This window comes from Melopsittacus undulatus, chromosome 3, assembly GCF_012275295.1.
Source record: "Melopsittacus undulatus isolate bMelUnd1 chromosome 3, bMelUnd1.mat.Z, whole genome shotgun sequence".
Taxonomy (NCBI): Eukaryota; Metazoa; Chordata; class Aves; order Psittaciformes; family Psittaculidae; genus Melopsittacus; species Melopsittacus undulatus.
In genome coordinates this window covers 58,052,182-58,078,431 of record NC_047529.1, presented here as the reverse complement: position 1 = coordinate 58,078,431, position 26,250 = coordinate 58,052,182, and the positions used below count along the sequence as shown (strand labels likewise).

The 26,250-nt window shown below is 43.5% G+C and overlaps 1 protein-coding gene across 2 annotated transcripts in view; it reads right to left on the bottom strand.

The window, feature by feature from the left end:
- LIN28B (lin-28 homolog B) overlaps nt 1-12,047 on the bottom strand; it is an 86,391-nt gene extending 74,344 nt beyond the window's left edge. Inside the window, exons 1-2 of one of the 2 annotated variants that reach the window (XM_013130491.2) lie at nt 12,014-12,047; nt 5,215-5,402 (exon numbers count right to left, since the gene is read on the bottom strand). In XM_013130491.2, coding sequence (XP_012985945.1) covers nt 5,215-5,402; nt 12,014-12,047 — 222 coding nt within the window. Of the gene's footprint in view, nt 1-5,214; nt 5,403-6,373; nt 6,543-12,013 lie in introns of those variants that run through there. The other variant, XM_005154658.2, reaches the window with a different exon arrangement.
- Nucleotides 12,048-26,250: the final 14,203 nt, after the last annotated feature.

Genomic DNA, 26,250 nt, shown 5'->3' with positions numbered 1-26,250 from the left:
TAAATAACAAATTACAAATTACTTCATTCAACCATCTTAAACCATCAAGCTCTCAGTGAAGTATATTGCCAGCTGTGTCCAGCATCCATAGGTAGGACTTGAAATGTAGGACTTGGCCTAATGAGTAGCTAAAATAAATAAATAAATAAAAGTAATTCCAAACAAAGCTGTATTGCTCTATACCACAAATTCACAGTCCCCATAATTTAAAAGTCAATTTTCTCTGTATGCTCCAACAGAGCTTGTGAGTGCCAAAGCTTGGCTCTGGATCTCCAACAGTTACCCATTACAGATTCTACACGTGTTGAGGCTGATGAGCAGACTTTGACACCCACATCTTTAGTATAGGTCTGATCTCTGCTGGATCTGTGACATACTTGCTCACTGCAGACACAAATTTACTCCCCATTTGCTTCCTTCCTCAGCTTCCCTCTCTAAATCCTCCTAGTCCTTTTTGTGTTGATTAGGACTGGGCTTGCCTGGTCCCCTGCAGAAGTCAGATGACAAGTTTGTAACAGCATACTCTGTATGAAGACTTCTGTACTTCAAATGGGTATTGCTCTGTCATATATAGCAATAAGGAGGAAGATAATATTGATCCCACTTGCTTGCCCAAGAACTTCCAGTTATCCTCAGCAATCAAGTAGCTTTTTACAGGCTCCTAATAATGCAGAAATGGAAAATATATGCTAGATGAATTAATACATCCTTGCAAAAGCACAGGATCACGTGTCACACCATGAGAAAGTCAGCTTTGTGTATCATGCCATGTCCAACTTTATCCTAGAAAAAGTAGTACAACTGTAGCTAAAGTACCAGGAACTTAGAGAATAAGCATCTGATTTTATCATCAAAAAGAATGGTTGGCCAAATTAAAGGAATACTTCAGATGCTCCTTAAATGGATAATTTTCCATTTATTCTTTGGTTTACAATCATAGCTGAAGACTCTCCTTCCTTTTGTATAGGTACTTGCAACAAGAAGAGCAAAATTTATAACATAAAAAAATTATACTGCAGTGTAGAAGAACTCAATGAAATTAAAAAAGTCTCTTTTCCATTTTTATTAAATTTTGTAATAACAGCAACTTGTAGTAACAGTAAGAAAGTTCAGATAAAAGTGAAAAATTTCAAAACAACCATGTTCCTTTTAATGAGAAAAATAAAGTACACCACTCCTGCGTGCTGCTCCTCCCTTCCTTCCTCTCCCCACCTCATAAAAGAGGATCCCAAAGAAGGACCACATTTAAGGTCCCAGTTCAGAAATCCTGTATCAATCCCCTTAATGTGCTAAGAATTTTGGACTACAGAGCCAGGTCATAACAGACATCTCACTGAACAATTCATCTTGTTCTGAAAGACCACATTACTCAGAAACACTATGTAAAATTACAACCCTTCGTATTCACAAACATGTATTTAATTGAATTTGTTTACATCAGGCACCCTACCTTTCATTATCATCTTTAACATCTGGGATTCACAGTACGTAAAGGAAAACAGACAAGTTAGTCTAACTTAGTGCATACATGTGTGTGCAAAAAAGAATGCACAGTATTTTTGCCTTACTTCCAGCACCCAAAACAGTTGTGCATATTTAAGTTGTGTGTACAATTTTAAACATGTAAATAACATTTTAATAAACTTCACCCTTTTCTCTGATTTCATGAAAGCTTGAGCTGTTCTTAGCAATGAAGACTTTCCTTCATGTGCACCACAAAAGGTTTCACTTGTTCACCCCTCCAGTCCTGACAGACCTTTTTCTAAAATTTAACAAGAACTGTACACACATAACTGTGCAGAATAAAAGCAAGCTATATTATTCATTCCATGCTAACTTTTTATAAGTCCAAATGACAATACTGAGCCAAATTCAGTAAGGTGCACATTCCTTGGATTTAACAGTGTTACAAATGACTAACATTTCTGCTCTTCATTTTTTTGTAAAAAAACCCACAGTGGACTGGGTACATCGCTGCATTGGATGTGGCTTGTCTTCAAAAAAATAGTTTTCAGGACTTGCGATTTTTACGACACTGAATGACTCCAGCACTTGACTTAAAGATATAAAATACAGCTAGAAAGGACAAGAGTGTAGATGTTTGTAAGTGTACCTTATTTACATTGTACACACACAGATGCACATATATAATGGTTTCTACCTTAATGCATTTAGCTCTTGGTACTTCATTACCAGAAGGGTAACAACAAACAACCTGAAGGTACTTCAGAAGATCAATCAAAATGATGAGTCCTGAAGAAAGGACTTAGAAGACAAGAATTAAAAACTCAAATACTGCAGCTGCTTCATGAACAGAACTTTCATTGGGTGAAGGGAAAGAGAAATCCAAACAAAAGCACTGTCCTTTAAAAATATATCAATTTATACAATTAGTGAAGCCCTGACTTTAGAAAAACATGTCTGTAATCTGCACACAACGAAGGGGGAACTCCAAGAAGACAGCAAAATTATTTACTGCAAACTTTAAAGTCTAGGTATAATGAGCTTAAACTATTACAGGAATTTTGACTCTTAGCAAGACCTCATAAACTGAGCATAACCACACTGAGAAAAAGTAAGATAAAGAAGTAAAAATACTGTTGCAGCGTTTAAACTAGCTTTGACAGGACTCTGTTTAGACTAATTCTACAAAATTATACTAGTAGTTACAATCATTGCAGAATGAATGAATGGACACACCACTATGTGCACACCCTTAAATAGATAGTGAAGTGTTTTCAAAGCAGTTTTGAACAGCAATATTTTGTTTCAACAGATGCATAAACTAACATCAACAATGCTTTTTCACATGCCTAATTTTTTCAAATTAATGATACTAATAGGAATAGGGTCAAATCACTGTTTGGGCAACGGACTCTTGCACAGGGAGCACTGTTAAATAACATCACCGATTTAAAGCCATTTTTATGCTCTGGCTGCTACTGTTACCACTGGTCAGGTAGTCAGCTAAGAGAAAGCATTCTGTGATATAAATTACCTAAATTGTACTCTGAAATAGATACTGCTTCTCCCCATTAAACAGGAAAGTACCGCTTTTGCCAGATGGAAAGAAGATTCATGTCACCATGAAGTTTATGTATATCCCAGATTTAATTAGAAAGAAAAAGGTGAGAAACTTTCTTGTAAGAGCTATCCATTGCAGAATACTAGTAACTCAGTAAGACATATCTCTGAGTAATACTTAAAATTACTGAGGCTCACAGTTCATGTACAATGAAGCACGCTGTTTTTTACTGCATTTTACACTGTGGTATAGAGTCTGGTTTTAGGAACCTAAAGATATTGATAAGCTGTAGATTATTAAACTGCAAACAAACATGTCTAACATTTCCTTCTTGTTCCTTCCTTAAGGGTCACAACTAAATATTGACTTCCAAATTTAATACATATTTTTTTCTTACTTGCTATGACTACTTTCCATTATGGAACAGCACATCTTGTCTAGTATTACTTAAATGTATCCCATTAACATGCAGTTCAACACTTCTCTATTTTCACAGCTCTCAGGATATCTTTGTTTCCAAATGTGTTTTTTTATTAACGTTGCTGTGCTTCAAATATTTGCCTTCTATTATTTCAGAAGCAAAAAGAATGACTTGTATTAACACAAAATTAAATCAAGAAAAACGTTTGTTATCTGTAAATTTATAGAACTGTGAAGAGCAATTTCACGACTTAAGAAAGTACAAAGAAGGTAAGAAAGGGGGAAAAGCTGGAGGAAGAATGCTCTTTCTTTGATAAGTATTTCATTCATTCAGTTCCGAGAAGAAAAAGCAGCAGCAAAGAGGGGGCATCTCATATGCCAGTACAAAGCAGTGTAGGAATTCAGTAAGTTTACTACTGGTTTCTATACCTTGTACATAATTCCAAATTCAAGCAACTAGAACTAGGCGCAGGGTACATGTAAGGCAGCAAGATCTGAAACCCACTTCACCAGCACAAGGAACAAGGCAGTATGCAATAGCAGCAGCATTATTTCTAAATTTCAGTCACCTCTTTATTAACCTAATGAAACGTCTATTCTTTTAAAAAGCCTGATGACAGTTACCACAAAACAAGGCTGGACCATCAAATGGAACACTGAAAGGGAATCACTAATCATGGAACATCCCCCCCTCCCCCATCATTGCAGACGTCATAGAAAATGGACAACCACGTAAAAAGTTAAGATGCCTTTTTGCCTTCCTAACATGGCCCTAGCCAAACCCAAAATGGTCTCTTTAGCTGATAACACTCTGCTCTGATCACAGGGAGGATGGGTGAAATTCAACATAGACTTGTTGCAGATGGAGACTAAACAGAAGGACTAGGGAAGGTCTACACATGCTCCTGCTCCACAAACCACACTACAGACATTGGGAAAGGTTCTCTTAACTTTATCATTTTGTACGTATCTTGCATCTGAAACTCCTTTGCGTGAAGGCATCCATACCATACATTCAAACACTGTTAATGTTGTTGTGCTTAAAAATAAAACCAATGGCCACACACCCCTTCTGTCCCCAACAGCCTTACAGAAACACTGCTTTTGGTCTGATTCCTGAATCATTACACTTCTTTTTTTTTTTTCCTCTATAAAGGAATATGTAAAAATCAACCAGCCAAACCACATGCACACTTCAGTGTATCACCACAGGGACACTCTCAGATCTGAATTACTGCAAAATTACAGTATAATTATGTCTTAATTTCACTAACTAATCTCAGATGAGCTTTTAACAAGTAATTCGAGGTTTACAAGAAAAGCATTTAAAATTGCATTCAAATGTTATCTGAATGAAACCCTACATTTATTTACCCTTTTTCCAAGCTTAATTTTAATCAGTTTCCATGGAAAGGCATATATCTGTTCCTGATCAGGCTGGTGACAAATTATAAGCTTAGTAAAAAAAATAGTTGTGTGGCTTTCGAAACAAAAAGCACAGAAGAAGCTTCTAACCAAGGAGGAAAATACAAAGAACTAATATTACCCCTTTGCACAAATCTCCAGCCACGGACACAAAACACAAGCTAACAACCTTATTTACTCAAATTGCCCGGTGCCAACAAAACCACTACCTAAGGCAATTTTTTAATTACAGATGTACCTAAATACCTAGGGAAAACAGGTTGCATCTCTGCACGTGAAACTGGAGTCCCACTGAGCTCAACCAAATGTGGCAGGCTGAACTGGAAGACAAAAATGGGTCTTACTTGGTGTACAAAGACATCAACTGGAGACTCCAAGGGGCTTCCCTCTCGGTTGCTCATGGAGATGAACCCAAATCCCATTCTCACATTGAACCATTTGCAATGGCCGGTTCCGTGCAAAACCTGGGATTCCTCCTCTTCCTCCTGCTCCGGCAACTTCCCGGGCTCGTCTCCACCTTTACTCGCCCCTGCTGAGGAAGAGGGGGAAAGGCGCGGGGTAGGAGAGGTGGGGAGGGGAGGGGGAAGGAGGGGGCAAATGAGAAGGGGGAAATAAAACAAGGACGGGGGGGACAAAATGCAAAGTAAAGAGTTAAATTGTGGTAACATGCTTTTGCCACTGTATGAAGGAGTTACTAGAGAAGAAACGGGGGGAAAAGAGCGAACAAAACAAAATAAAAAAAAAAGCGAAAATAGTTCTTTTTTCTAAATCTTGAAATAAACAACCTTCTCCCCAAAATACTTAAAAAAACCCCATAAAAAATCACCGGAGGCTACAGAGAGGAAACACTGCATACGGAGGCTCTCCCTCTCTTTGCCCAGGGCAGCCCACGTTTCTGTACATACGTGTATTTTTCCATTTAACTCCATCTTTCAGTCACATAACAGCACGGAACGCGATACTTTACTTGAATATTGCTGGTTTAAGACCGATCCCATTTCTCAACAGAAATTCTCAGCCCAATTAGTCTCTCCTCGCAAGGCGCAGGACCGGGTGGGCGAGGGGGGAAGCCGGCCGAGGAGGGGTGGAGGAGACAGAATAAGCAAAATTGTGTAGATTGCACAACTGGTTATTGCACATGCAGCGCCGAAACCACTATTTTCCAACGTGGATCCATCCCTCCTTGGAATAAACTTTCGATTAAACTTGGGACAGGTGTACGGCCGTTTTCTCATCCCACCACTGCAACTGTGCTTAATCAAACAGGAACAATTCAAACAATAGCCCCCTGAAAGCTTTTCAAGTTGTGAATCGGTGTGGGCGGTACGGAACAGTTTCTGAGCTGGATAACAATGGAGCTGGAGAAAGCCCCCTTGCGCGAGCTGCTAAAAAAGGGTAATGCAGAGTTGGGTTAAAAGGGGGAAGGGGTTGGGGGGGGGGAAGGAAGAGAGAGAGAGCGAGCGAGCGAAAATCATAGTAAAACAATAGAAAAAGAAAATTAACCTTCGGCCATGTTGCCCCACGGGCCCTCTGCTCCAAACTCGTGAGATGAAAACTTTCCCTGTGGATCGAAGTGGTCTTCTGCATTAATCTAACATCCTGATTTTGAACGATCGCAAATTTAGCTCGCATGGTCTAATGTGCTTTCCCTCTTTTGATTTTTCCCCTTCTCTCTCGCTCCGTTTCTGGCCCCCTGCGCACACGTGACTCGCTCAATTACATGCTTTCTTGCTACTAATTTCACATCGGATCCTTAAGGGGTTGGCAGGAGGCAGGAGCAGCCAATCGCCATTTCAACGAGGCTGACACACCGAAATAATTTATGAATGAACAAGAAATTTCTAACGCGCCCTTTTTTTCCCCCCCTTTTCGACAGCTAATCTGCACGCGTCCGTACGGGAAACCGAGATGACGTATGACCGTGGGGTTTCTGCTCTCCCGTGCGCGCACAAATACGTAGGAAGCGCTCTGGGAACAGCGCACACCCGCAGGGACGGGCGGCCAGGGGGTTTGGGGCTGGGGGGGGGGAGGGGGGGGACATACACACGGATGCAAGGCGCCTACAGACGAGGTACACGCGTGTGCGCAGACGTGCGCTGAAGTACGCGGGGTAAGCGGCTGTGCTGAGCGTCCCTTATCCCACGTTCAAACCAAAAGCACGCCGGAAAGCCGGAATCACCTTAATATGGCCCAGAACGCGCAGAGGTTTGGCGTTTCAAGCCATTTCTGGAGGGGGATGGGGCGAGGAATTGTACTTCACAGGTTTCTCCGCCATCTCTTTCCGGGGGAGGGGATGTGATTAATGACTTCCTAAATAAGAACCCAGTTTTCAAGCCTAGTATTGGAGTGAACCTCTATCAGCAGCGATGAGGAGAGAGGAGAGGAAGAGGAGGAGGAGAGGAGGACTGATAGAAAATGATTTGCTGGAGAGGAGGAAGGCGAAGAAAAGAAAATGAAGGAAGAAGACAAAGAGGGGAGAATAGTGCTGACTGGGGATTGCTGGTTTAAGTCTTCACTGCCAATGGGAGGGGGGATCCAACTCTGATAAGAAGCGTGTGCCATGGAACGGGCTTGGTAACCGCCCCCGTTACTACGGCGCTGCCCCTCGGCTCGCCCCAGTACCGGGTGCCGGCCCCTAGCACGCCCTCGCTGGTGCTGCTCTTCGACTAAACGCTTGTTTTAAAAAGTATTTTCAGAAACGTAAAAAAAAAGGGCAAACAAAGAAAAAACCAAAACCAACCCAACCAAGTCCTAATTAGGTGAGATTCCGTTTTATTTTTCATTTTCCCTATCTCCTTAGGTGTAAAGGTACGGATGAAGGCATGGAAACATCACATTTGCCTCTTCTGTCCTCACCGCCACCTCCTCGCATGTAACCTCACTTTACATCCCGTATAGTATAACCTTTAAAGGTTGTCCAAACCTTGTTAAAACCTGGGCTCAATTCTTTCTTATTAAAATTTCTCCCTACCCCCCCTACCCCGGCACTCTCTTATCCCAAGGACACACACAAACAAAAGCCAAAGCCCAAACGGATCCGCGAAGAACCAGAGCACAAGGGGGTTATACATTTGCAAGGCACTTGCTGTTGTTTGGGAAGTGGCGTCCATCAGTCTGCCCAATTACAGGGGGGACGCCTTGGCCCCCCAGGGCCTGTTTACTCCTTTTGTTGCCTTTCGGGAAAGCGTAAATTCCCCTGCCAGCCCCTCACTCCTGTGTGAAACACCCAGGTGCTCAGCCTGTTTGCTAGGAAGAAAAGAGTGGGCAAAAGCGTAGGAATATGACCAGCCTGGCAAGTGGAGCAGAAGCTTTAAATCCTGAAATTCCTTTGCAGTCTTCAACCGTAAATTTCCTATAGGTTATTTCAACAGTGGAGGTCGACTTCCTACACCGACCTGCCTTAACAATTCGTGCAACACACCACTTCTTTTTGCTTGTAACCTCCCTCCCCCCCTCGACAATAGCGATTATTTTACAATATTAAATCACCAGTAATTTTATATGCTTGGATCTTATGACCGGGACGATATCTAATATATAATAAATGCACGAGATTTTAACACGCGTGAAAACTCAGCTATGAACAACAAATAAAGGTTACCGGAAAAAAATAAATAATAATGGGGAAAAAAAAAGTTTACACCACTTATTTGAAGTGCCCAAGGGTGCATTTCTTGTAGCAGAATGGCACGTTTATAAAACACAAGCTCTCTCTGCCCCTTCCCTTCCAAAAGACAGAAAGCATTCTGGTTTATACCGTTTAAAAAGTCTTCGGGTTAGTTTTGTTGTGTTTTGGTTTTTTTTTCTCAGATTGAGTTATTTTACCGACATTTGGTATATAAATTCCTTAGAGGCAAGAATAGTGGTTAAGCAGATACAAACGAGTTAAGCAGATACAAACGAGTTGTATAAGTTTATTAATTGGACTAAATGTCTTGTGAGCAAATTTATGTTGAAACAAAATTCAGTATTGTATGTTCTTAGATGAATAAATATAAGACTACAAACTGTGTACACAAATGAATGTAAAGATATTTGTTGCAAAGTATTTCTTACATTGCAAAATAAATACAGATTTTGTAAAATGGGGGGCCGTAGGGGAGATTTGCAATGGGTCTTTACTGAGATTTTCAGGCCTCCAGTATTAGTGGAATTAAGGTTGGGGTCACTGGACTGGTCACTGGTGTCAGATGTTATCGACTCATTCATTTCCTGCAAGGGACATCAGCCTTTCAAGTTTTGTGGAAGGTAGAGAGCTGTTGCCAGCTGGGAACTCTTCGGGAAGAAAAAAAAAAAAAAAAAAAAGGAAAAAAGAACCCAACCCACTAACACCCTTTTCCAAAATTCATTTGCAAAGGATCGGGGGGCGGGGGGGTGGGGAGTAGCCAAGAGGATAAAGACTGGGAAAAACCCTACAGAACAAGCCAGCTCTTGAAAAAAATAGTTTAATGGTTAATAGTTCACATATTAAAAAAGATATTTCTATCTTTTATCTAAAGAGATGCTAATTTTGGTGAAGACAATTATAGGCAACTGGAATCTTGTCTTTCTAAATGCAAGGTAAAGACTCACTTGAAACGATGTAACCAAACCTAGTGGTGTTAAATTTCCTGACACCTTCCTAAAACTTCTAAGCCTTAACTCTAGTTTCTTCTGTTTCCCAAAACAAAAGAAAACAAAAAAAAGCAAAAAAACCCCACTTCTATAGAAAACAAAACGGGAGGGGGCGGGGGAGCCAACCAAACGACCGACCCGCCTGCATTTGAAACAAAACGCGTGTTTTACACTTGAAAGCAGAGCTCGGGGTGCTGCCCCGACTTCCCATTTCAAAGCACAGACACTGTTTCTCGCCGGCGGGCAGGCAGGACGCGCAGGAAAGCCGCTGGGGCCACTCTGCCTCCCCCCAGCTACCCCTCCTTCGGTTGGTGGCGTTACACCGCGGGAGCTCCACGCAGGACCGCGCGGCCGGCGCGCACCGCTCCCGCTGACGTTTGACCGCATGGGAAGCCCGTCGTGCTTCCTACACGTTTTCTATCTAAATGGGCTCTTCCCAAGGCGGAGGGAGGGCGGGAGGGAGGCCAAGTGGACTTTCCGGCTGCTTCCTCAGGACAGGGGTGTCTGCTCAGCGTTCCCGCCAAAACCCTCTCACCTACAGTTTGGGCGCCAAAGCCGCCTTCCCTTTCCGCCGCCGCGAAGCGCCCGGCTCGAGGGCTCAGGTCGCCCCGGCGCGGGGAGGCCGCTTCCGATCTCTCCTTGCCCGCTGGGGCGCCGAGAAGGGTGAAAGCCGGGCACCAACCGGGCCGGCTCCGTTCCCGCGACCCCCCCCCCCCAGCGCGGGGCTTCGCCCTCGTTCCGTTGCGCGACACGTCATAAAATGCGGGGAATGTGACGACGCGCCATCCCGCGCATTTCGGGGAGCAGGGTCGGTCATGCCCTGCCACCGCCCGGTTCTCCCCTTTTCCCTGTTTCACGCTTTTTACCCTCCGTATTATTCCCGCAGGATTATTTGAAGGTATTTTCAAACGAAACAGTTCCGACCCAGCTGTGCCCTTCCTATGGCTAGGGACGGGATTTGCTCGATGTGCATCTGCGGAGTATGAAGTTACCGGTGTTGTAACTGTGCCTTCGCACCGCCCCGTCCCGCCCGACGGCTCTTTTCGGGAATCACCGTGCTAAGGCGCAGCGGGCGCCCCTCTCTCACTCACACACACACCGCCCGCCGACTGGAGCCATTGGGACACCCCCCCCACCACCACCAACGGCTGCCCCCGCGCGCCTCAGCCGTTACCCCTGAGGAGGCGCAGCGCAGGTCCCTTCAGGGAGACAGGGCTGCCCTCGCTGAGGGATCCCGACGCGGTTTACCGGCGCCGCTACTTTAATTGACGGCCAAAGCGTGGTTTCAAAGACGCGCTTTGCCGATACTCTGTGGAGATGGAACGCGGCGGCTGTCAGTGCCGCGCAGCCCTCTTGAGCGGTCTACCCTGCCTCCCGCAGATCCCTGCTGGCAATGCCGGCGGCCGGCCAGGGGAATTTGTAATATACTGGAAACAGTTCTAACCCCGCGCTGGATCCGGGGGCAGGAGAACGCGGGAGGCACCACTCCGAGAGCTCAGCTATAGAGTGTGGTCTCACGTACATTAACAGTCTCTCAGCTGTGGATTTGCAACTGATAGCGACCGCTTCCCCGGCGGATTTAAGGAGGCTCTAACTAGTCGTCGCGGGAGCCCGTCTGACAGGGCTAAAACTTCAGCGGAAACCGGCCTTTGCCAAGGGGACAGGTCGCACGAAGTAACCGCGCTGGCGGCCAACGGCTCGATCACCGCTTCGCCTCCCGCCATGTAGGCACAGGAGGACAAGCGGGCGGGTCGGTTCCCGGTGTGCGTGTTCTAGCAGAGCGCGCATCTTCCTCGCCCAGGCGCCCGGCGCACGCCCGGCCGGTAGCACGGGGAACTTCTCCCACCCCAACACACAGGTAAAACGTGAGGCCCGGGCTATGTGCCGCCCCTGCGAGCGCGTCCCATTATATGGGAGCCGGGGCACGGAAGGCATGTACGTATACCCAGGGTGAACGCCCCTCCCTCGGGCAGGCAGCGGCTACTCCGCGGGGAGCTCCGCGCCCCCTGTGCGCCACCTCGCGCATGCGCCGCGGCGGGCGGTCACGCCGATGCCCGGGCGGGGAAGCGCAGGGCAGGGTTGGGCCAGCATCGCTGTCGGCTGGGCTAAACTTCAGGGAAACGGTCGCGATCGGGGCGGGGGGGCTGCGCGGCTGTAACGCCTCACTGGCGCTGTAAATTGGCAAAGGCATAAAAGTAACTCAAGGACGTAAAATTTTACTCGGGGACTGAGATGTATATGGCCATCGATACATATGTCATGTTGTGGTGGTGCTCCAACAGCGTCCTGACGGACGTGTGTGTTCCTATGGTTTACAGCAGGTATCTGATGGCGGGTTACTGTAAATAAACTTTCCTTATATAATTGTTTATTTGTCTTACAGAAACTGAGTCAAGCAAGAACTCTAAAGCTTGTACAATGCCCGCCCACCCTTCCCGAATAATTCATTAGAGCCGGTGGGACAAAAATGCTGCAGTAACTCAGTTTTATACATACAAAGTCAGCCAGGTAAGATGCTATAAGACTGACCTGAGCCTGAGGAGACCTTCTTGAATGACTTCATCGTCTTCTGAGGAACCTAAAATCAGAGAGCTGGAGTCAGTACTGTGTACATTGTACCAGAGTACCATATTTAATTACCTCTTTTCCAGTTTAACGGCTCATTAGAAGGCCATAAAATGCCAGGGCATTGACTCTGTGAAGTGACCTGTAAACTTATTAACTGTTTGAGTCTTACCTAGCTCATCAGAACCACAATGAGATAAACAAGGCATTACATAAAAATCAGCCACTGATTTATTCTCCCCCCCCACCTCCCAGCATCCATAAGGGGACTGCCTCTTTTATTAGTCTCTTATGAAAATGCAGTTAATGACAGCAGAAGGGAAAAACACAGATTTGCACGATATTGCAAGCTGTTTGTTTCCTTTATCAATATTTAATTGCAGTAGGTAACCTAAGAACTAGTGAGCTGTCTTTACTACACTTAGATTTTACAAAACAAACAGTCATACCTTGTATGAGATTAAAAAATAAACCCAAATGATTCTTCAGGATTCTTCCATGTAACTCAATGCTAATTTATTATATCACTAGAGAAATGCCTTAAATTACATCAGTTATAAAACTGCAGAGCATAATATGTAATAATACTAAATTCTAAGACTCAATCTGAACAAAAACAGTCATAAAAATACAGATGTGTGACTTGATCAAGGCTACATGAAAAGTGTACTTTTGAGCAAGACCTGGCTAATTTTGTATAATGCCAGTAAGAATATCACACACAAAATGAGTGACACAGATGGTAGGAGGCATGAAGGAAAAGACCTTGGTTTTGCAGCAGACTTGTTGCTTAGGTTGTCCAGTCTGTTAATCAATGAGAGATAAATAGATAGGAGCATGCACAAACTCACCTGCTACAAGCCTTTCCTCTTGTCACCCTCTACTGTCTTTTGAATAATCTACTTTAATTAAAACCCACACAAAATCAACAAGGAATTGCATTATTCTCCTGTTGAGATATAAATCAAATTCTCCTTTAAAGAAAACTGAGATGAGTTCTTTAAATTTAAGAGCACATCCTGATAGTTATCCTCCTCTCTTACTAAAAAACCAGGATATTCTACTAGGAGTGAACAAAGCCAGAAGAATCGTCAAAGACAAATTAGAATTGAATTTCTCTTCATTTCCCCCTACAGCCAGTTATCCTGAATCCTTTTGAACACCAGGAACTGGAAAAGGGGATGGTACAATCTTTCTTTTCAGTGCAACAACACTGGCAAGCTCTTCTTGCCAGTTCTTCTGTAATAACTTAAGTTTTCCACTGGAATTGTGTGCACTTTTTTGCATTGTATTCAACCTAGCTTTGCTTTTACACCTTCAAGCACTGAAGCCCATTCTCTTGTGTCTGCTGCTTTGTTCTGCCAACCTGTAGCTATGTGCCTTTTGTGTCTTTCGGATTTACTTGCATTATTTATGCAACATAATGAAATATGCAAACATAGAGTAAAGGATACGTTCTTGGCTTTGGCACGTAGTCTGCTTTAGTTTATGAAGGGATTAAAAATAAGTATTTGGGGAGCAAGGTCAGGACTCAAAGGGGAAAATTGTGGTTCTTAAAAATTATAACAGAAACAGCACAAGTTCAAGTTAATAGTTTCCAGTATCGCACTGTGTAACATGTTTGTAAGTATTAGATATTTGAGAGTGACAAATAAACATATCAGATTATTAAATAGAAAATGTATGTAATTTTTTTTAATAAAGTTATTATGAACAGCTTCCCATACAATACACAAAGCTTGGCACAAGGGATGTCAGAAGAACATTCCAGTTTAAGTAGTTTAAATGAGAAACTAATTGGATTGTATTTTACTGCATCCTACCAAAAGCTGTAAGTAAACAGTCCCTGACTTAAATGGAAGCAGGTTTGGGATCTAAAATAGCTCATGGTGAACCCTCCTATGCCTCCTTATGCTGTACAAAACAGAAAAGGTTTTTTTGGTGTTTAAGTTTTGAAACTATTTTGGAATTTACTTGAACTGCAAAAAAACCCAACAACAAACAAAAACAAACAACCCACATAAATACTCTTTAGGACTTATGTACTAGAGAGTAACAGGTTTTTACATAAAAAGTGACTTGCTTTGAAAGCAATCGTTTTAACTATGTATTTGTGGCATGTGGAAGGCTACTGTAACTGTAAGTACAAAAAATAATGCAACAGAACACCACATGGAATTACTGCAGGATAGGAAATACAATGAAGAGAGTAGTATCAGTAAAGACCCACCAACAGACACCCAACAAAAGTAATCTGTAGCACATCCTGTAATTCAGTTAACAGCTTATATAGGTTATTTCTGACAACTTATTTTTCAGTGGAAAGTAAAAATACCCATTTACAAAGAAAATAATTCTCTTTGATAAACACTGTTTTGAATGCATTCACTTAAGCAAGTCTGCTGCCAAAAAGATTCAGAAACATAATTTGCTTGGATGAATGTAAAGCAGACATACATAGTTACCCCATTTAAATAAGTCATATGCTTTACTCCAAAAAAAATTTTGAGAAATTTAACCTGTTTCTTTCACTCTCAGTGGCAGCCAGGGACTGACTGGTTCCACAGAGTAAAGCCAGCAGTAGTTTTTGAAATAATTCTGTAAGTAAAATCAGAGTGTGGAAGAACTATTTATTTTATAACAAACAGGTATGACAGTGATGCAAGGGAATTGGGAAGAGCATTCTGATGTTAAAGGAACTCTTCTACTTATCAGTAGTGAAGACATAACGAGATGAATGTTGAAAGTATATACAAAATTTTAAAACTCTGTGTTCAGAACCCAAGCATAAAACATCAGCTTTCTAAATTTATACACACACATTGGTCAGATGTATTAACTGAGAAAATGCATTTTGTAATTAACAAACTGTGCCATCTATCTTGTGAACCAGTGAGTAAAAACTAGCTAATGCTTTATTCTCGTTTACAGTTCCTGACTGCTGGTAGAAGCACTATGCACATAGTATTTTTATTTCAAACATAACAAATTATTGTTGTCTCATATTCTGAATTAAGAGTATTTACATGGATTCCTTAATATACAGTTGTAAATAATGGCTTTCCTTCTGAGATTTTTTCATTGTTTTGATTCATTTTTTCCTTTTCGTTTCATTCAGTAAAATGTAGTTAATTTGAAATGAATAAAGAAGGAAAATTAAAATTTCCTGAAATTGTGCACTCAGGTGTCAATGCCCTTCTATAATCCAAGGGTGGGGGCAGGAATTAAAAGCTTTTACAATGCTATTCTTAGTGTACCATACTTTTTTTTTTACTTTTCTTCCATACCTTTCTTATACCATGAAAATATTTTTCTATCATGTGAAGATAAAAGCATGTGTATGTGAGATGCCAAAACATTTAAATATTCATTCAAGAAAATTAATTGAAGAAATAGCAAATTAAAACTCAATCTTTCTTTACTAATTTCACCCATTTTTGTAATTCATCTGAAGGAGTTAATTAGTTTGAAGTAAATAAAATAGCTGGGCAATAGTGCACGTATGCTTTTCTGAGATCCAAAAAGGGGCTAAGCAAACCCTAGTTTTTTAGAAATAAAGTACACATTCTTGAGTATCAAACATCCAGTTATGCACCTTTTAACTGCATGTGAGACCTTCATTTGACTACAGTGAGAACAGGAAGAGACAAAGGTAAAATGCTTCCACCATTGTTATGAATCTGATTCTTTTGGAAGATGAAAGGGAGTAATAAGCCCCACGTTATCAAAATCAGAGTCAATGAAAGCCTGCTAGCTATTTAAATTGGATCAAAGTTTCTCTTTAAAAGTGAAATGTTACTATTACATTACTATTTACAATTATTTTAGCATTTAAAACTATTCAGATTCCAACTTTAATAATATGTACTTAAGGAACATGGTGAACAAAATTATTTTTGTTTTAAGGGCTGAAATTAGGTATACACAATTCTCATATTTGGTGCACTTCATTTGGTATAACCTGCAATTTCATATAGTCTGCATTGGAATGTATGTATATTAAGCAACTCTGGTAATGATTTAATAAAAAGCAGTGTAAAATAAGTATGTTTTAAGCAGTATTTTGTAAAATCCAAAGATTAATTTTTTAAAATACACAATTTCAAAATAAAAGACACCACCGTCTACTACTACTGTTTTTCTAATTCCTTAGTATTTAAAGTATTTTGTTTACTGTTAGCATGGGTACATTGAAATTCCACCCACTGATTTGCCACACAGGAAATGAAACAATGAGAAAACTACCTTGTGATCTTATTACATTTGTTTTCAGACATTTTTTCCCTGTATTTTTGAAATTAATTGGTTTCAGTATTTTGTAAAGAAAAAGCCTTTAAAAGCTGCAATTCTTACATCATAGTTAGATCAGCATATTTTTCAGAGCTTGATCACTGATTTTAGTAATTTCTGTGAGAAACTATAGTAAGATTTTATTTCCTCACTTGAGAACTATTTGCAAACAAAACAAAAATGAAGCCCTGAAAAGATACTTGTTAATGGCAAAAGGCAAATTCAGTATTTAAGTTTTTAGTTTAAAGAAAAGTGAAATTTTTCTCATTGCTCCTGATTACACTAAATTTTATGTGTATTCACATTAAATGTAGAGATGTTCTACTTTTAATCCAGAATTGTACATGCTTTTTCCTCAATGCAAAACCATTATTAAACCAAGATTAAATATGTTCTGTAAACAAATGTGAAATGTCCAACTTTTGTTTATAAAAATACTGTAACCAATTAAGACTTTAACATCATCCCCTCAAAAATGATGGCACTACAGCAAGTTTTATTAAAAATACATATATCTTCTATAGATTTTTGATTTTATAACAACTGTAGTATGGTTTGCTCAGACCTCTTTCCTGAGATGTTTCACATTAAGCTACTACTTGTTTTCATGGAATTTACACATCTTTCACATAACCTTTCCTTTGCATAGAATTTTTGGTTTATTTGTAGATGCCATTTACCTACAAAACACAGAATGTTCTTTCTTAGCTTGGGTCTTTTTTTTTTTTAAATCACTGACTTATTATTTGTGTTAAAGATGGATTTTTTTAATCACCTGTATTTTGCAACATGCTCACCAAATACTGCTATGAATATTGTGGATTAAAACAATCAAAACAAAGGTTATAAAATTAAAACAATGGAGTGTCTGTAAAAGAATCATATAACACCAATTAAACACTCATTAACATCTATATTCACTTTTCCCTAATAGTACAGGGGGTATGACATTTTTCTCATTTTAACTAAGGAGTAGACAGCAGTCCTTTATGTTACACCTTTTGACTACATCACTACTTAAAAAAACTAATCAAATAGAGTAATGCAATGGTCTTTTTTTTTTCATAAACTTTAGTGAAGATATGTAATTCATTCAAACAGAAAAAAATACAGAGGAACATCAGTCATATATGACCAAAATTTCACAATCTCTTAAAAATTAAAATATTTTTAAAATCAGTGCACATATCAGTATTTGAAGTAGGTACAGGAGACACAGTGTCTGGAAGAAAAACCCTACTATGCAATACAAAAATACTAGTGAATGCACAAATCTTTTTGGGGGCATTATCCTAATACTGTGTGTAGTCTAAATATGTATCAAATGTTAGCTATAGAATATATTTTAAATACATTCAGAATACTTATGACAACATGGGTTAATGTAAATGTGTTATTATTGATATAAAGATTGAAACAATCCCTTCAAAATGTTAAGAACCCTGAATATAGTGAAAGAAAACTACACTGCACAAAATAAAATGATAATCCCATACACACACTCGTGAAAGAGTCAGCTTTTAGGTCTGTGTAATTGCTGCACAGAGACACACACACTGCTGCAGACTGGAGGTAGGATTTTGGGGAAGCAAGGTACTTTGTTAGAAATAGTATGTGCATGAATGCGAAACTGCATGGACCTGCAGTTTAACTTTCTGTGAAATCATAGTATGGACCATCAGGATAGACACGCTCCCCCCTTTTTTTTAATTTCCAGAGATCACTGAAAAAGCAGAAGATGGCTACACACTCTCTATTAGTTCTCAAGTACAAATACTAAATACAGAGTGTAGATTATTAGATGTTGAATTTAAAAATGTATTTAAACAGATTTAAACAGACCTACCAGTAGCACAAATAATTTCACAATACATCCACATTCAAGGAAAGAGGGAATTGTGCAAAACTACCTCTATTTCTGTTACTGTTGACTAGTTAAATATTACAGTCCTGGCTTTTCTGTATAATTAAGCTTTTGTTCAACCATGAAAAAACTAGAAACTGATTGCTTGAAAATGAGCTGCGTGACCTTTGTCCCAGTTTGTCACCTCTGACCTTTAATTCGAAGACCCTGCATATCAATTTATTCTATTTTTAGAAGCAGTATGTTAAAATCTCTGTATATTTTTTTAAATTGTTACCCTCCCATGTGAAACACCCTAAGCTGGTTTTGTCTTTTTTTAGCCTCTACACACCAATCCAGAGTGGCATATTTGCTTTTTATTGTGCAACTGCATTTGCAACACCCAGGGTGCAATTACAGAAAATGAACACTTGTCTCTGTGGTGAAAAAAAGCTTTTTTTTTTTTTTCCTTTTTATTGTAGTAGAGATGCTGAAGCACATTGATGTGAATTTAGGGAGAAAAAATTTCCTAGAGCACACATCTTTCCAAATTCACTGGCTTTTCCTAGAGAGAGGAAGAAAGGGAAAAAAGCTGGCATTTGTGTTGGTGCTGCTGCTCATGGGTAACTGTTTTTTCTTGAGCCGTCCCCTTTACTAGGAACGGTTATTTTGTTCTCACGGATGACACGCTGTTTTGATACTAGTTTTCAGAATGCCCTTTCATGAACTCAACCTGTAGTTAAAAACAGCAAATAGCAAGTCCCTGTCTAGTTGTTGGCTTTGGCTGCACTCCCATTTTACATGGGTAACATTACGCTTCACAGGTTGTGTACAAAACCCCCTTTTCTCCTGTCAGGGTCCCTTTCTGCAGAAGAGCACACTGCAGTATTTCTGCCATTGGTTTTACTACCGGCGTTCAATTTCAGAGCGGTACCGCGGGTTCCACAAAGGCTTCTGGCGACATCACTTCCCTCCGTGACCCTAGTGCAGGGCGCGAGCACACCCGAGCGGAGCACAGGACGCAAGTGCAGCCCGCAGCCGTGCCCCAGACCGGCCGGACCTCCGGGCCGCAGGCTCCCGCCGGCACCAAGATGGCCGCGGGATTCAGCACCCCGGCCAGCGGCGCAGCGGAGACGAGGCACCCCGCCCGTCCGCCGCCCACGGCGGCCGCTGCCCGGGACCCGCATCCGCTGCCCGACGCCCCGGGAGAGGAGAAGGTGTCTGTCAAAGTGCTGGCGGAGGGAAACGTGGCTCCTGCGAAAACCACCTCTTCCCCCGGCATCCTGCTCGGAACCTCGCCCGTGCGCTCGAGGGCGCGCTCCGCACCACGGGCTTCAGCTGCCGTTCTAGTGAAACACTACTGGCCAGTTAAGGGAAGAATAGAGGAGGCAGAAATATCTTAACTGCTTGGTCTTTACAACCCGCTTCTGTGCTCGGGGGTGCTACCTGAAGCACTACTGGTGACCTGCCACTGCATCCTAGCAGCGGCACGGGCAACAGCCGTTTAGGCCTAGGAGGGACAGGGTCTAAGGTCACCACCTTCATTTATGTTTTTCCTCTTCTGCTTTTATAAATACATGACAACTAATATATTTTTATTTTTTTTAAATGTTTTTGAAAACTGAGATGGCGTCACATGCCCTCTGTAGAATGTATTATAAAAACAGAGAAGACAGCTATTTGCCATACACATACAAGCAGAGTTTTTACTACAGCTGCATTTTTTGTAACTACTACACAGGACAAATATCAGCTGTAATAGCTACTTTTTCCACTACATATATGATTTGTTTCACTACAGCAAAGGAAACTTGGCTTCCTGGTGTATTAATAACTAAGGTAATAATTCAATATTGATTCTTTCAACTCTATACCAAGGTGGGGGGAAAAATGCATCATTCTTTAAAGAACCATGGCTTAGTTACATATCTTAGAAACAGTCTTCCAAATAAACTTGTCAGTGCTGTATCTTGTGAAGCTTTAAGGTGTTTTTTAGTGTGGTTTCAAAAATAAATTAGTTTTGTAAAACAAAGCATGTAAGTATCAATCTAAGATCAAACATGCACTCTTGCATTTTACTGCAGTATTACATACAGATACCACTAAAACTACATATAGCTATATTTAAATGAAACAAACCCAAATTTAACTATAATCATTTCTTTAGTATCTGATGACTTGTGACAGGACATTTCTCCATACTTGCAATAATTAACAGTGCTCCCATGCAAGATCTGACATTCCAAACCAGGCTATTAGATGGGAGGGAGGAAACAGCCCTGTGTATGGCCTATTTAAAAACAGCAGCAACATCAGTTATGTAAGGGAAAAGCGTGAAGTGTGTAAACACACTGGCAGCAGAGTGCACACTACTATTTCATCCCACAACTGTAAGAACATCGTGCATTATTTACTCACAGCCACTAACTGGTAAAAGGGAAATATGTAAATTAATCAAATTATCATATTAAAATGGATAGTTCCATGGTGGTAAAGCCATGAGGTATTTAAAACTAACCTTGGAGTTTGCAGATTCAGATATCCCGGGTTTGTATTTTTTAATAGCTTGGGCAAAATGATTATACACACTGCCGCTGTTAGCTTATTTTCAATTTAATTTACTATTTTACCAGCTGTTCGTCTGCCCCAGTGCACGATTTACTGCAGCCCAACTTCGGCAGCTGGATGAAGCGGCCGCCCGTCAGCTCTGGACCGCTCGCCAAGGCACCGGCAGCAGCGGTGCGGGACCAGCTGCAGCACAGGGCCGGGGGAGTCCCCGCCGAGGTGCCGCTCCGCCTCCCGCCGCGCCGCGGGCAGTCTCGCCGCCATCCCCCCCAACAACACCCGCTGACCAAACCGACTCCGCTGCAGCCTCTCCCCCCGGCCGTGAAAACAGACAAGGAACAACGAGGCGTTTAGAAGCACTTCTGCACTTTATTTGTTCTCCCTCGCACTGCGACCCGTCGGTAGCAGCAACCCCACCTCAGGGCCAGCCGTAAAGCTACATGTGACCGTTACCCACAAATCCCGCCCGGCGGCAGGACGCACTCCCCGCACCGCCCCGGCCCTCTCCCCATAGCTCCGCGGGGCGGCCGCCACCGGGGGCCGGCTGCGACCCCGCACTCCCTGCGGCGCGGCAGGGAGCCATTCAAAATGGCGGCCCCGACACCGCTCACGTTAAAACCCCCCGCACCACGCATACGGCGCCGCCCGTGACACCCGGCAGCGATGCCCTCCCCGGTCCTTTGCCTCCCTCCGCCCCGGTGGTAGTTACCACAGGGCAGCCAAGCCCCACGACCTTCGGGGCACACTGCTGCGGCCCCATCCTCCACTCCCCGGCCGCCTCACGGCGGACTCTCGCCTGAGGGGTTCCATTCCGCCGTCCGTCCACTCTCCTCTCCGGCCTCCCCTTCCGCTGCGCCTAGCGAGCCTCGGGAGCTCAGCGTCGGTCCCCGCCCGCCCCGCTGGCCGGTTACCGCCACCCGGCGGCCGGATTCCGGCCGCCCCCTGGCGTCGGGCTGCTGCACCGTCCCCGCGGCCGCTGCCCGGCCGTTACCTCGGCCCCGGCCGCCGCCGCGGCGCAGGCGGGTCTCGGCGGGGCGTTACTCCTCGCTCCCAGCTCGGCGTCGTGGGGGGGAGGTGGCTCTGTCCCCTCACCCTTCCTTTACTACGACTGTTATTGTTCGCGTTTGACGTGCGGCGCGGCCCCGCACTCCCTATCCCGCGTCCTGGAGGGGGAGCGGCGGCTCAGGTGCTGACAGCCGAACTGCCAGCTCCAGCGGTTTGGGGCTCCGGCTTTGCTCGAGAGCAGAGGAGGGGACGCGGAGCAGCTGCGGCGAAGGGAAAAAAGGTGCGAACCCGGAAGTACACCCGCCACGCCGCCGCCCGCAGGGAAACACCCGCGCCCAAACACAACAATGCGGAGTCGCTTCACCAAAGCCGGACGCAACTTTTTCTCCGGCACCGGGAAAACACACCTGGCCCCCACTATCCCCCTTACCGCAACCGCCCAGGATCGCGGGAGGCGGACCCGCGGGCACCCGGGCAGGTGCGGCGCCAGCAGGAGGGCGAGACCCGCGGAGAAGAGGTGAAGGAAACTCGCTTACCTCCCGCACGCCATGGTGGCCGGGCTAAGCGGGGCTGCGGCTGCCGCGGTGGGGAGGCGAGCGCAGGGGCTGGGGGCGCGCACCCACCGACGGGCACCCCCGAGGGCTGTGCCTTCCCGAGCAGCTGGGAGGACGGAACGGAGGAGGAGCAGCAGAAAGCCAGCTGCAGCGGCAGGAGGGAACCGGTGCTCACGCCGGGAAGGCGGCGGCATCCAGCGAGGAGGGGCGGCGGCTGTGGCGGGCAGACACGGCCCCGGCGCTGGCTCACGCCGCAGCCGCCGCGCACCTGCCCGCTGCCTGCCGCCCTCCCCGCCGGCGGGCGGGAGGGAGGGAGCCCGGCGACTGCGCGCGGGGGCGCTCGAGGGCAGCGCGAGCCGGAGGGCGGGACGGCACCGCCCGCTCCCCAGCCCGGGAGCCGCCCGCGCGCTGCCCTGGCAGCGCCCCCCAGCGGCGCGGCCTGCCTCCGCTGCGCGGCCTTCCTGCTCTGTCCGCTGTCACCAGCTCCCGCCGCGCCGGTACGGTACGGTATGGTACGGTACGGCCTGACCCGCTCACCGCATCCAGCCAACCTCGTCCCTCCACAGAGCGCGGAGGCACCTCCTTGTCTCACCTCCGGCGCGCGTGGTGGAGGCCATTTGGCTCCCATGGCTGCACCTGGTTTCACCACAATGAGGGCTGGACTCTCCAGTCAGGTCCACTTGCGCTGCTGCGTGCTCGCAAAACGCCGCGGGCAGGTAATGCTTTGCTCTTCTGTGGAAGATCTCACCCAGCTGAACACCAGCCGTGACCTGCTGGTGGGGTGTGTTAGGTGTTACGATGTGCTGCCCACATCAGCAAAGCAGGCGTCTGCTGTACAACTGATTTGCTAGGAGCTTATCACCTTCCAATTGTCTTGAATCATGACTGGGTTCCTTTCCCAGCATGTGAGGCTTCATTAATCCCATTTTTTTTGTTTTTCTGGCACGTTCTGTTTATCCTCAGTGGTAGTTTATGTACCGTCGTGGACAGGTTTCATCCAAGTGTATTGTTCTTGAAATAACAGGATTAACTAAGCTTGGGTACCTATGGATTAGTGTTCCACATCTTTTTCCCACCCATCCCCTCTACACAGGCTCCAGCACTCCACAGTTGCCACAGGCACTACTGAAATGGAGATGGTTCCCAGTGGTGTGTACATTGGCAAGCTCACCAGGCACTTGTACTAAGGATTAGCCAAGTGGTAAATCAAGCAGTGTGTAACTGGTGAAGTCACAGTCTTTTCTCTGTGTCCACCAGGCACAAATTAGCAGTCCCTTTTATCTGACCTCTGATTTTCATGACACTTAGCATTCTCATGTTGAATTTGGCTGAAATTGTAGAAAGGGTTTAAAAGGTGCTTGGGAGCAGAGAGGTGGATACTGAATGCTTTTATATTAACAGACAGAGATAAAAATGGGGCATGTGTGAAGGGCATCTTTTTGAGTTGCTTATTTCCTGCTCTGTAGTAAGCCCAGTTCATGTAGGTTTCTATCACTAGGTATTAGTATGCTGGCCTTGATCACAACTTCCCATACTTGGGCTTTCCTGGATTTAATTTTTGAGGCATCTGTAAGACTTTAAAGAATTTATCATCATTTTTTGTGGGCAATTAAGGGCCCATTTAATGCTAAAATACTTACTGTGCACTGCTTTTTGACTTCTTTTTCACACACACAAAAAAACTTTACACAGAGTTCTGCTCTGTGATCTTAGCCTGAGATTAAAGAAGCTTTGGCTCTGAAGGCCTCAAGCCTTCAGATACTGTGCTTTATATAGGTGAGAAAGATTTTGCATTGCACAGAGAAATATTTTCAAGGCTCAGGATTGAGTCTTGTACGGGGAGGCACCAATGATGCCGATCCACTCAGACTTTGTGGACTGTTGTGGTTTAAGCCCAGCTAGCAACTAAGTACCATGCTGCAGCCTTCTGACTCCCACCCCTCCTCCCTTAAGTGGGATGGGAAGGAAACGTAAAAACCCATTGGTTGAAATAAGAACAGTTTAACAATTGCAGTAAAAAGTAAAACACAGTAATAATTATAAGAAATAGGGAGGAAGGGATAAAACAAGTGAAGCACAATGCAGTTGCTCACCACTTCTGACTGATGCCCATCATGACCTTGAGCAGTGATCGGCCCCTCCTGGCCAACTCCCCACAGTTTATATACTGGGGATTATGTGCTGTGGTATGGAATACCCCTTTGGCTAGTTTGGGTCAGGTGTCCTGTCTCTACTCCCTCCCAGTTTCTTGTGACCTTCCTCACTGGCAGAGCATCAGAAACTGAAAAGCCCTTGATCAGAGTAAACATTACTTAGCAGCAACTAAAATATCTGTGCATTATCAACCTTGTTCTCAGACTAAGCCAAAACACAGCACTGCACCAGCTAATAGGAAGACAAATAGGTCCAGCCCTAGAAAGTTACTTTGTTCATGTTTTCCAGACCAGCTTTAAGTAGCTGCATCTTGCTAACGCTCCTAATATTTAACTGTTACCTAAAATCTAGTGTTCACTGTATGTGTATATAAATATAAGTAAGTGTAGCTCAGTATATAGCTAGATTACCCTAAACCAGCTCTATGTTGTAATAATCTGATCTTTTCTGAAAAACAAAAAAAAAAACCCACAGAACTTGATTTCTCACTTAATTTTCTGTTTATTTGTAGTAGATGAGGAAGAGTTCCTTCCTGCTCCCTGGTTTTTGTGCTGAGATATTTTTGCAGAAGAAGAAACCTACCCACCTGCTTGGTTTTTGTACCCTCAGCATATGGCATAATTAATTTTATAGCAAGTTTATAAAACAAGTTATATGTGGAACATAAGCAGAATTGAACTCTTTCAATAAATAACTGATGTGCAAAATTTGAAAGGCTATGAAATCATGGCACATTCTTTTCTATTACTTTCCATTTCTTGGAGTCTTTGTCACTGTGCTGGTTCATAGGGTTTCCCCTGAGAGCTTGGTGAAACATTTATTTCTTCCTATCCAGATTAAACAGTTGTAGGCATTTTCATGAGGTCTGAGATTATTTTCTTCGGTGACCTGTTAAAATGACCTGCCATCCCTCGTGAAAAAGAAAAGGCACTGAGGATATTTTGCAAAACAAATTAGTGCTGAAAAAAGCACTTTTAACTTTTAGCAGTGTATGTTCCACCCAAAACAAAAGAAAACAGTTTAGTTTGTGTTGTGCTGCTAGCAAAAATAATTTCTGGAGTAGTTCGTGATTCTATGTCAAAAAATCAATAAATATACTATTTTTCTAGTGAGGTCTACTGAAGTTTTTTCACTTCAGTAAAAAAAAAAAAGGAGAAAGAAAAACATTCAGTAAATACCATTTTTTTTCCATTCCATAATGGTGTCTCCAACTGTGGGAAATATTCGTTGAACATTTGAAAAGGAGCTGGGACATTGATTGTCAGGGGGGAATTGCTGATATTGTGGGTAGCAGCTTCTCCAGCACATTCTGGGGTTTTGGAAACTAGTGTTAGACCTAGAATGGTTGTTCATATTCCACTCGACTACTGCTCAGACTAAAGACTACATTTACTCATTTTATCACACAGAGAGTCTTCTAGTCCCACAGCTTTGTGCTGCCTCAGGTTTCCCATCCTTCCACATTTATTCTCTCGGTGTTTGTTTCAACCATGCTATGTTTTCTCCCCTGATGGTATCATCTCTCAGTTGCAGCCCATTCGCTAGTCTTGCTTTATGCCAGCTAAATCAGGGTCTGAGTAGGCACTTCCTGGAGATTGTGTATAGGTTTATCTGCAAAATTTCTATGAACTGTTTTTTGTTATAAGTGGGTGTGTTTGTGTCTGCTATTACTAAAATTGTCTAAAAATTTCCCATTATATAACAGTTTTCCAGTTGCTTGTTTCTTTGGCAAGCCAGCTCTTTGATACTAATTTTTTCATGCCTTCTATAGGCTGTTTACCTTTTTCCCC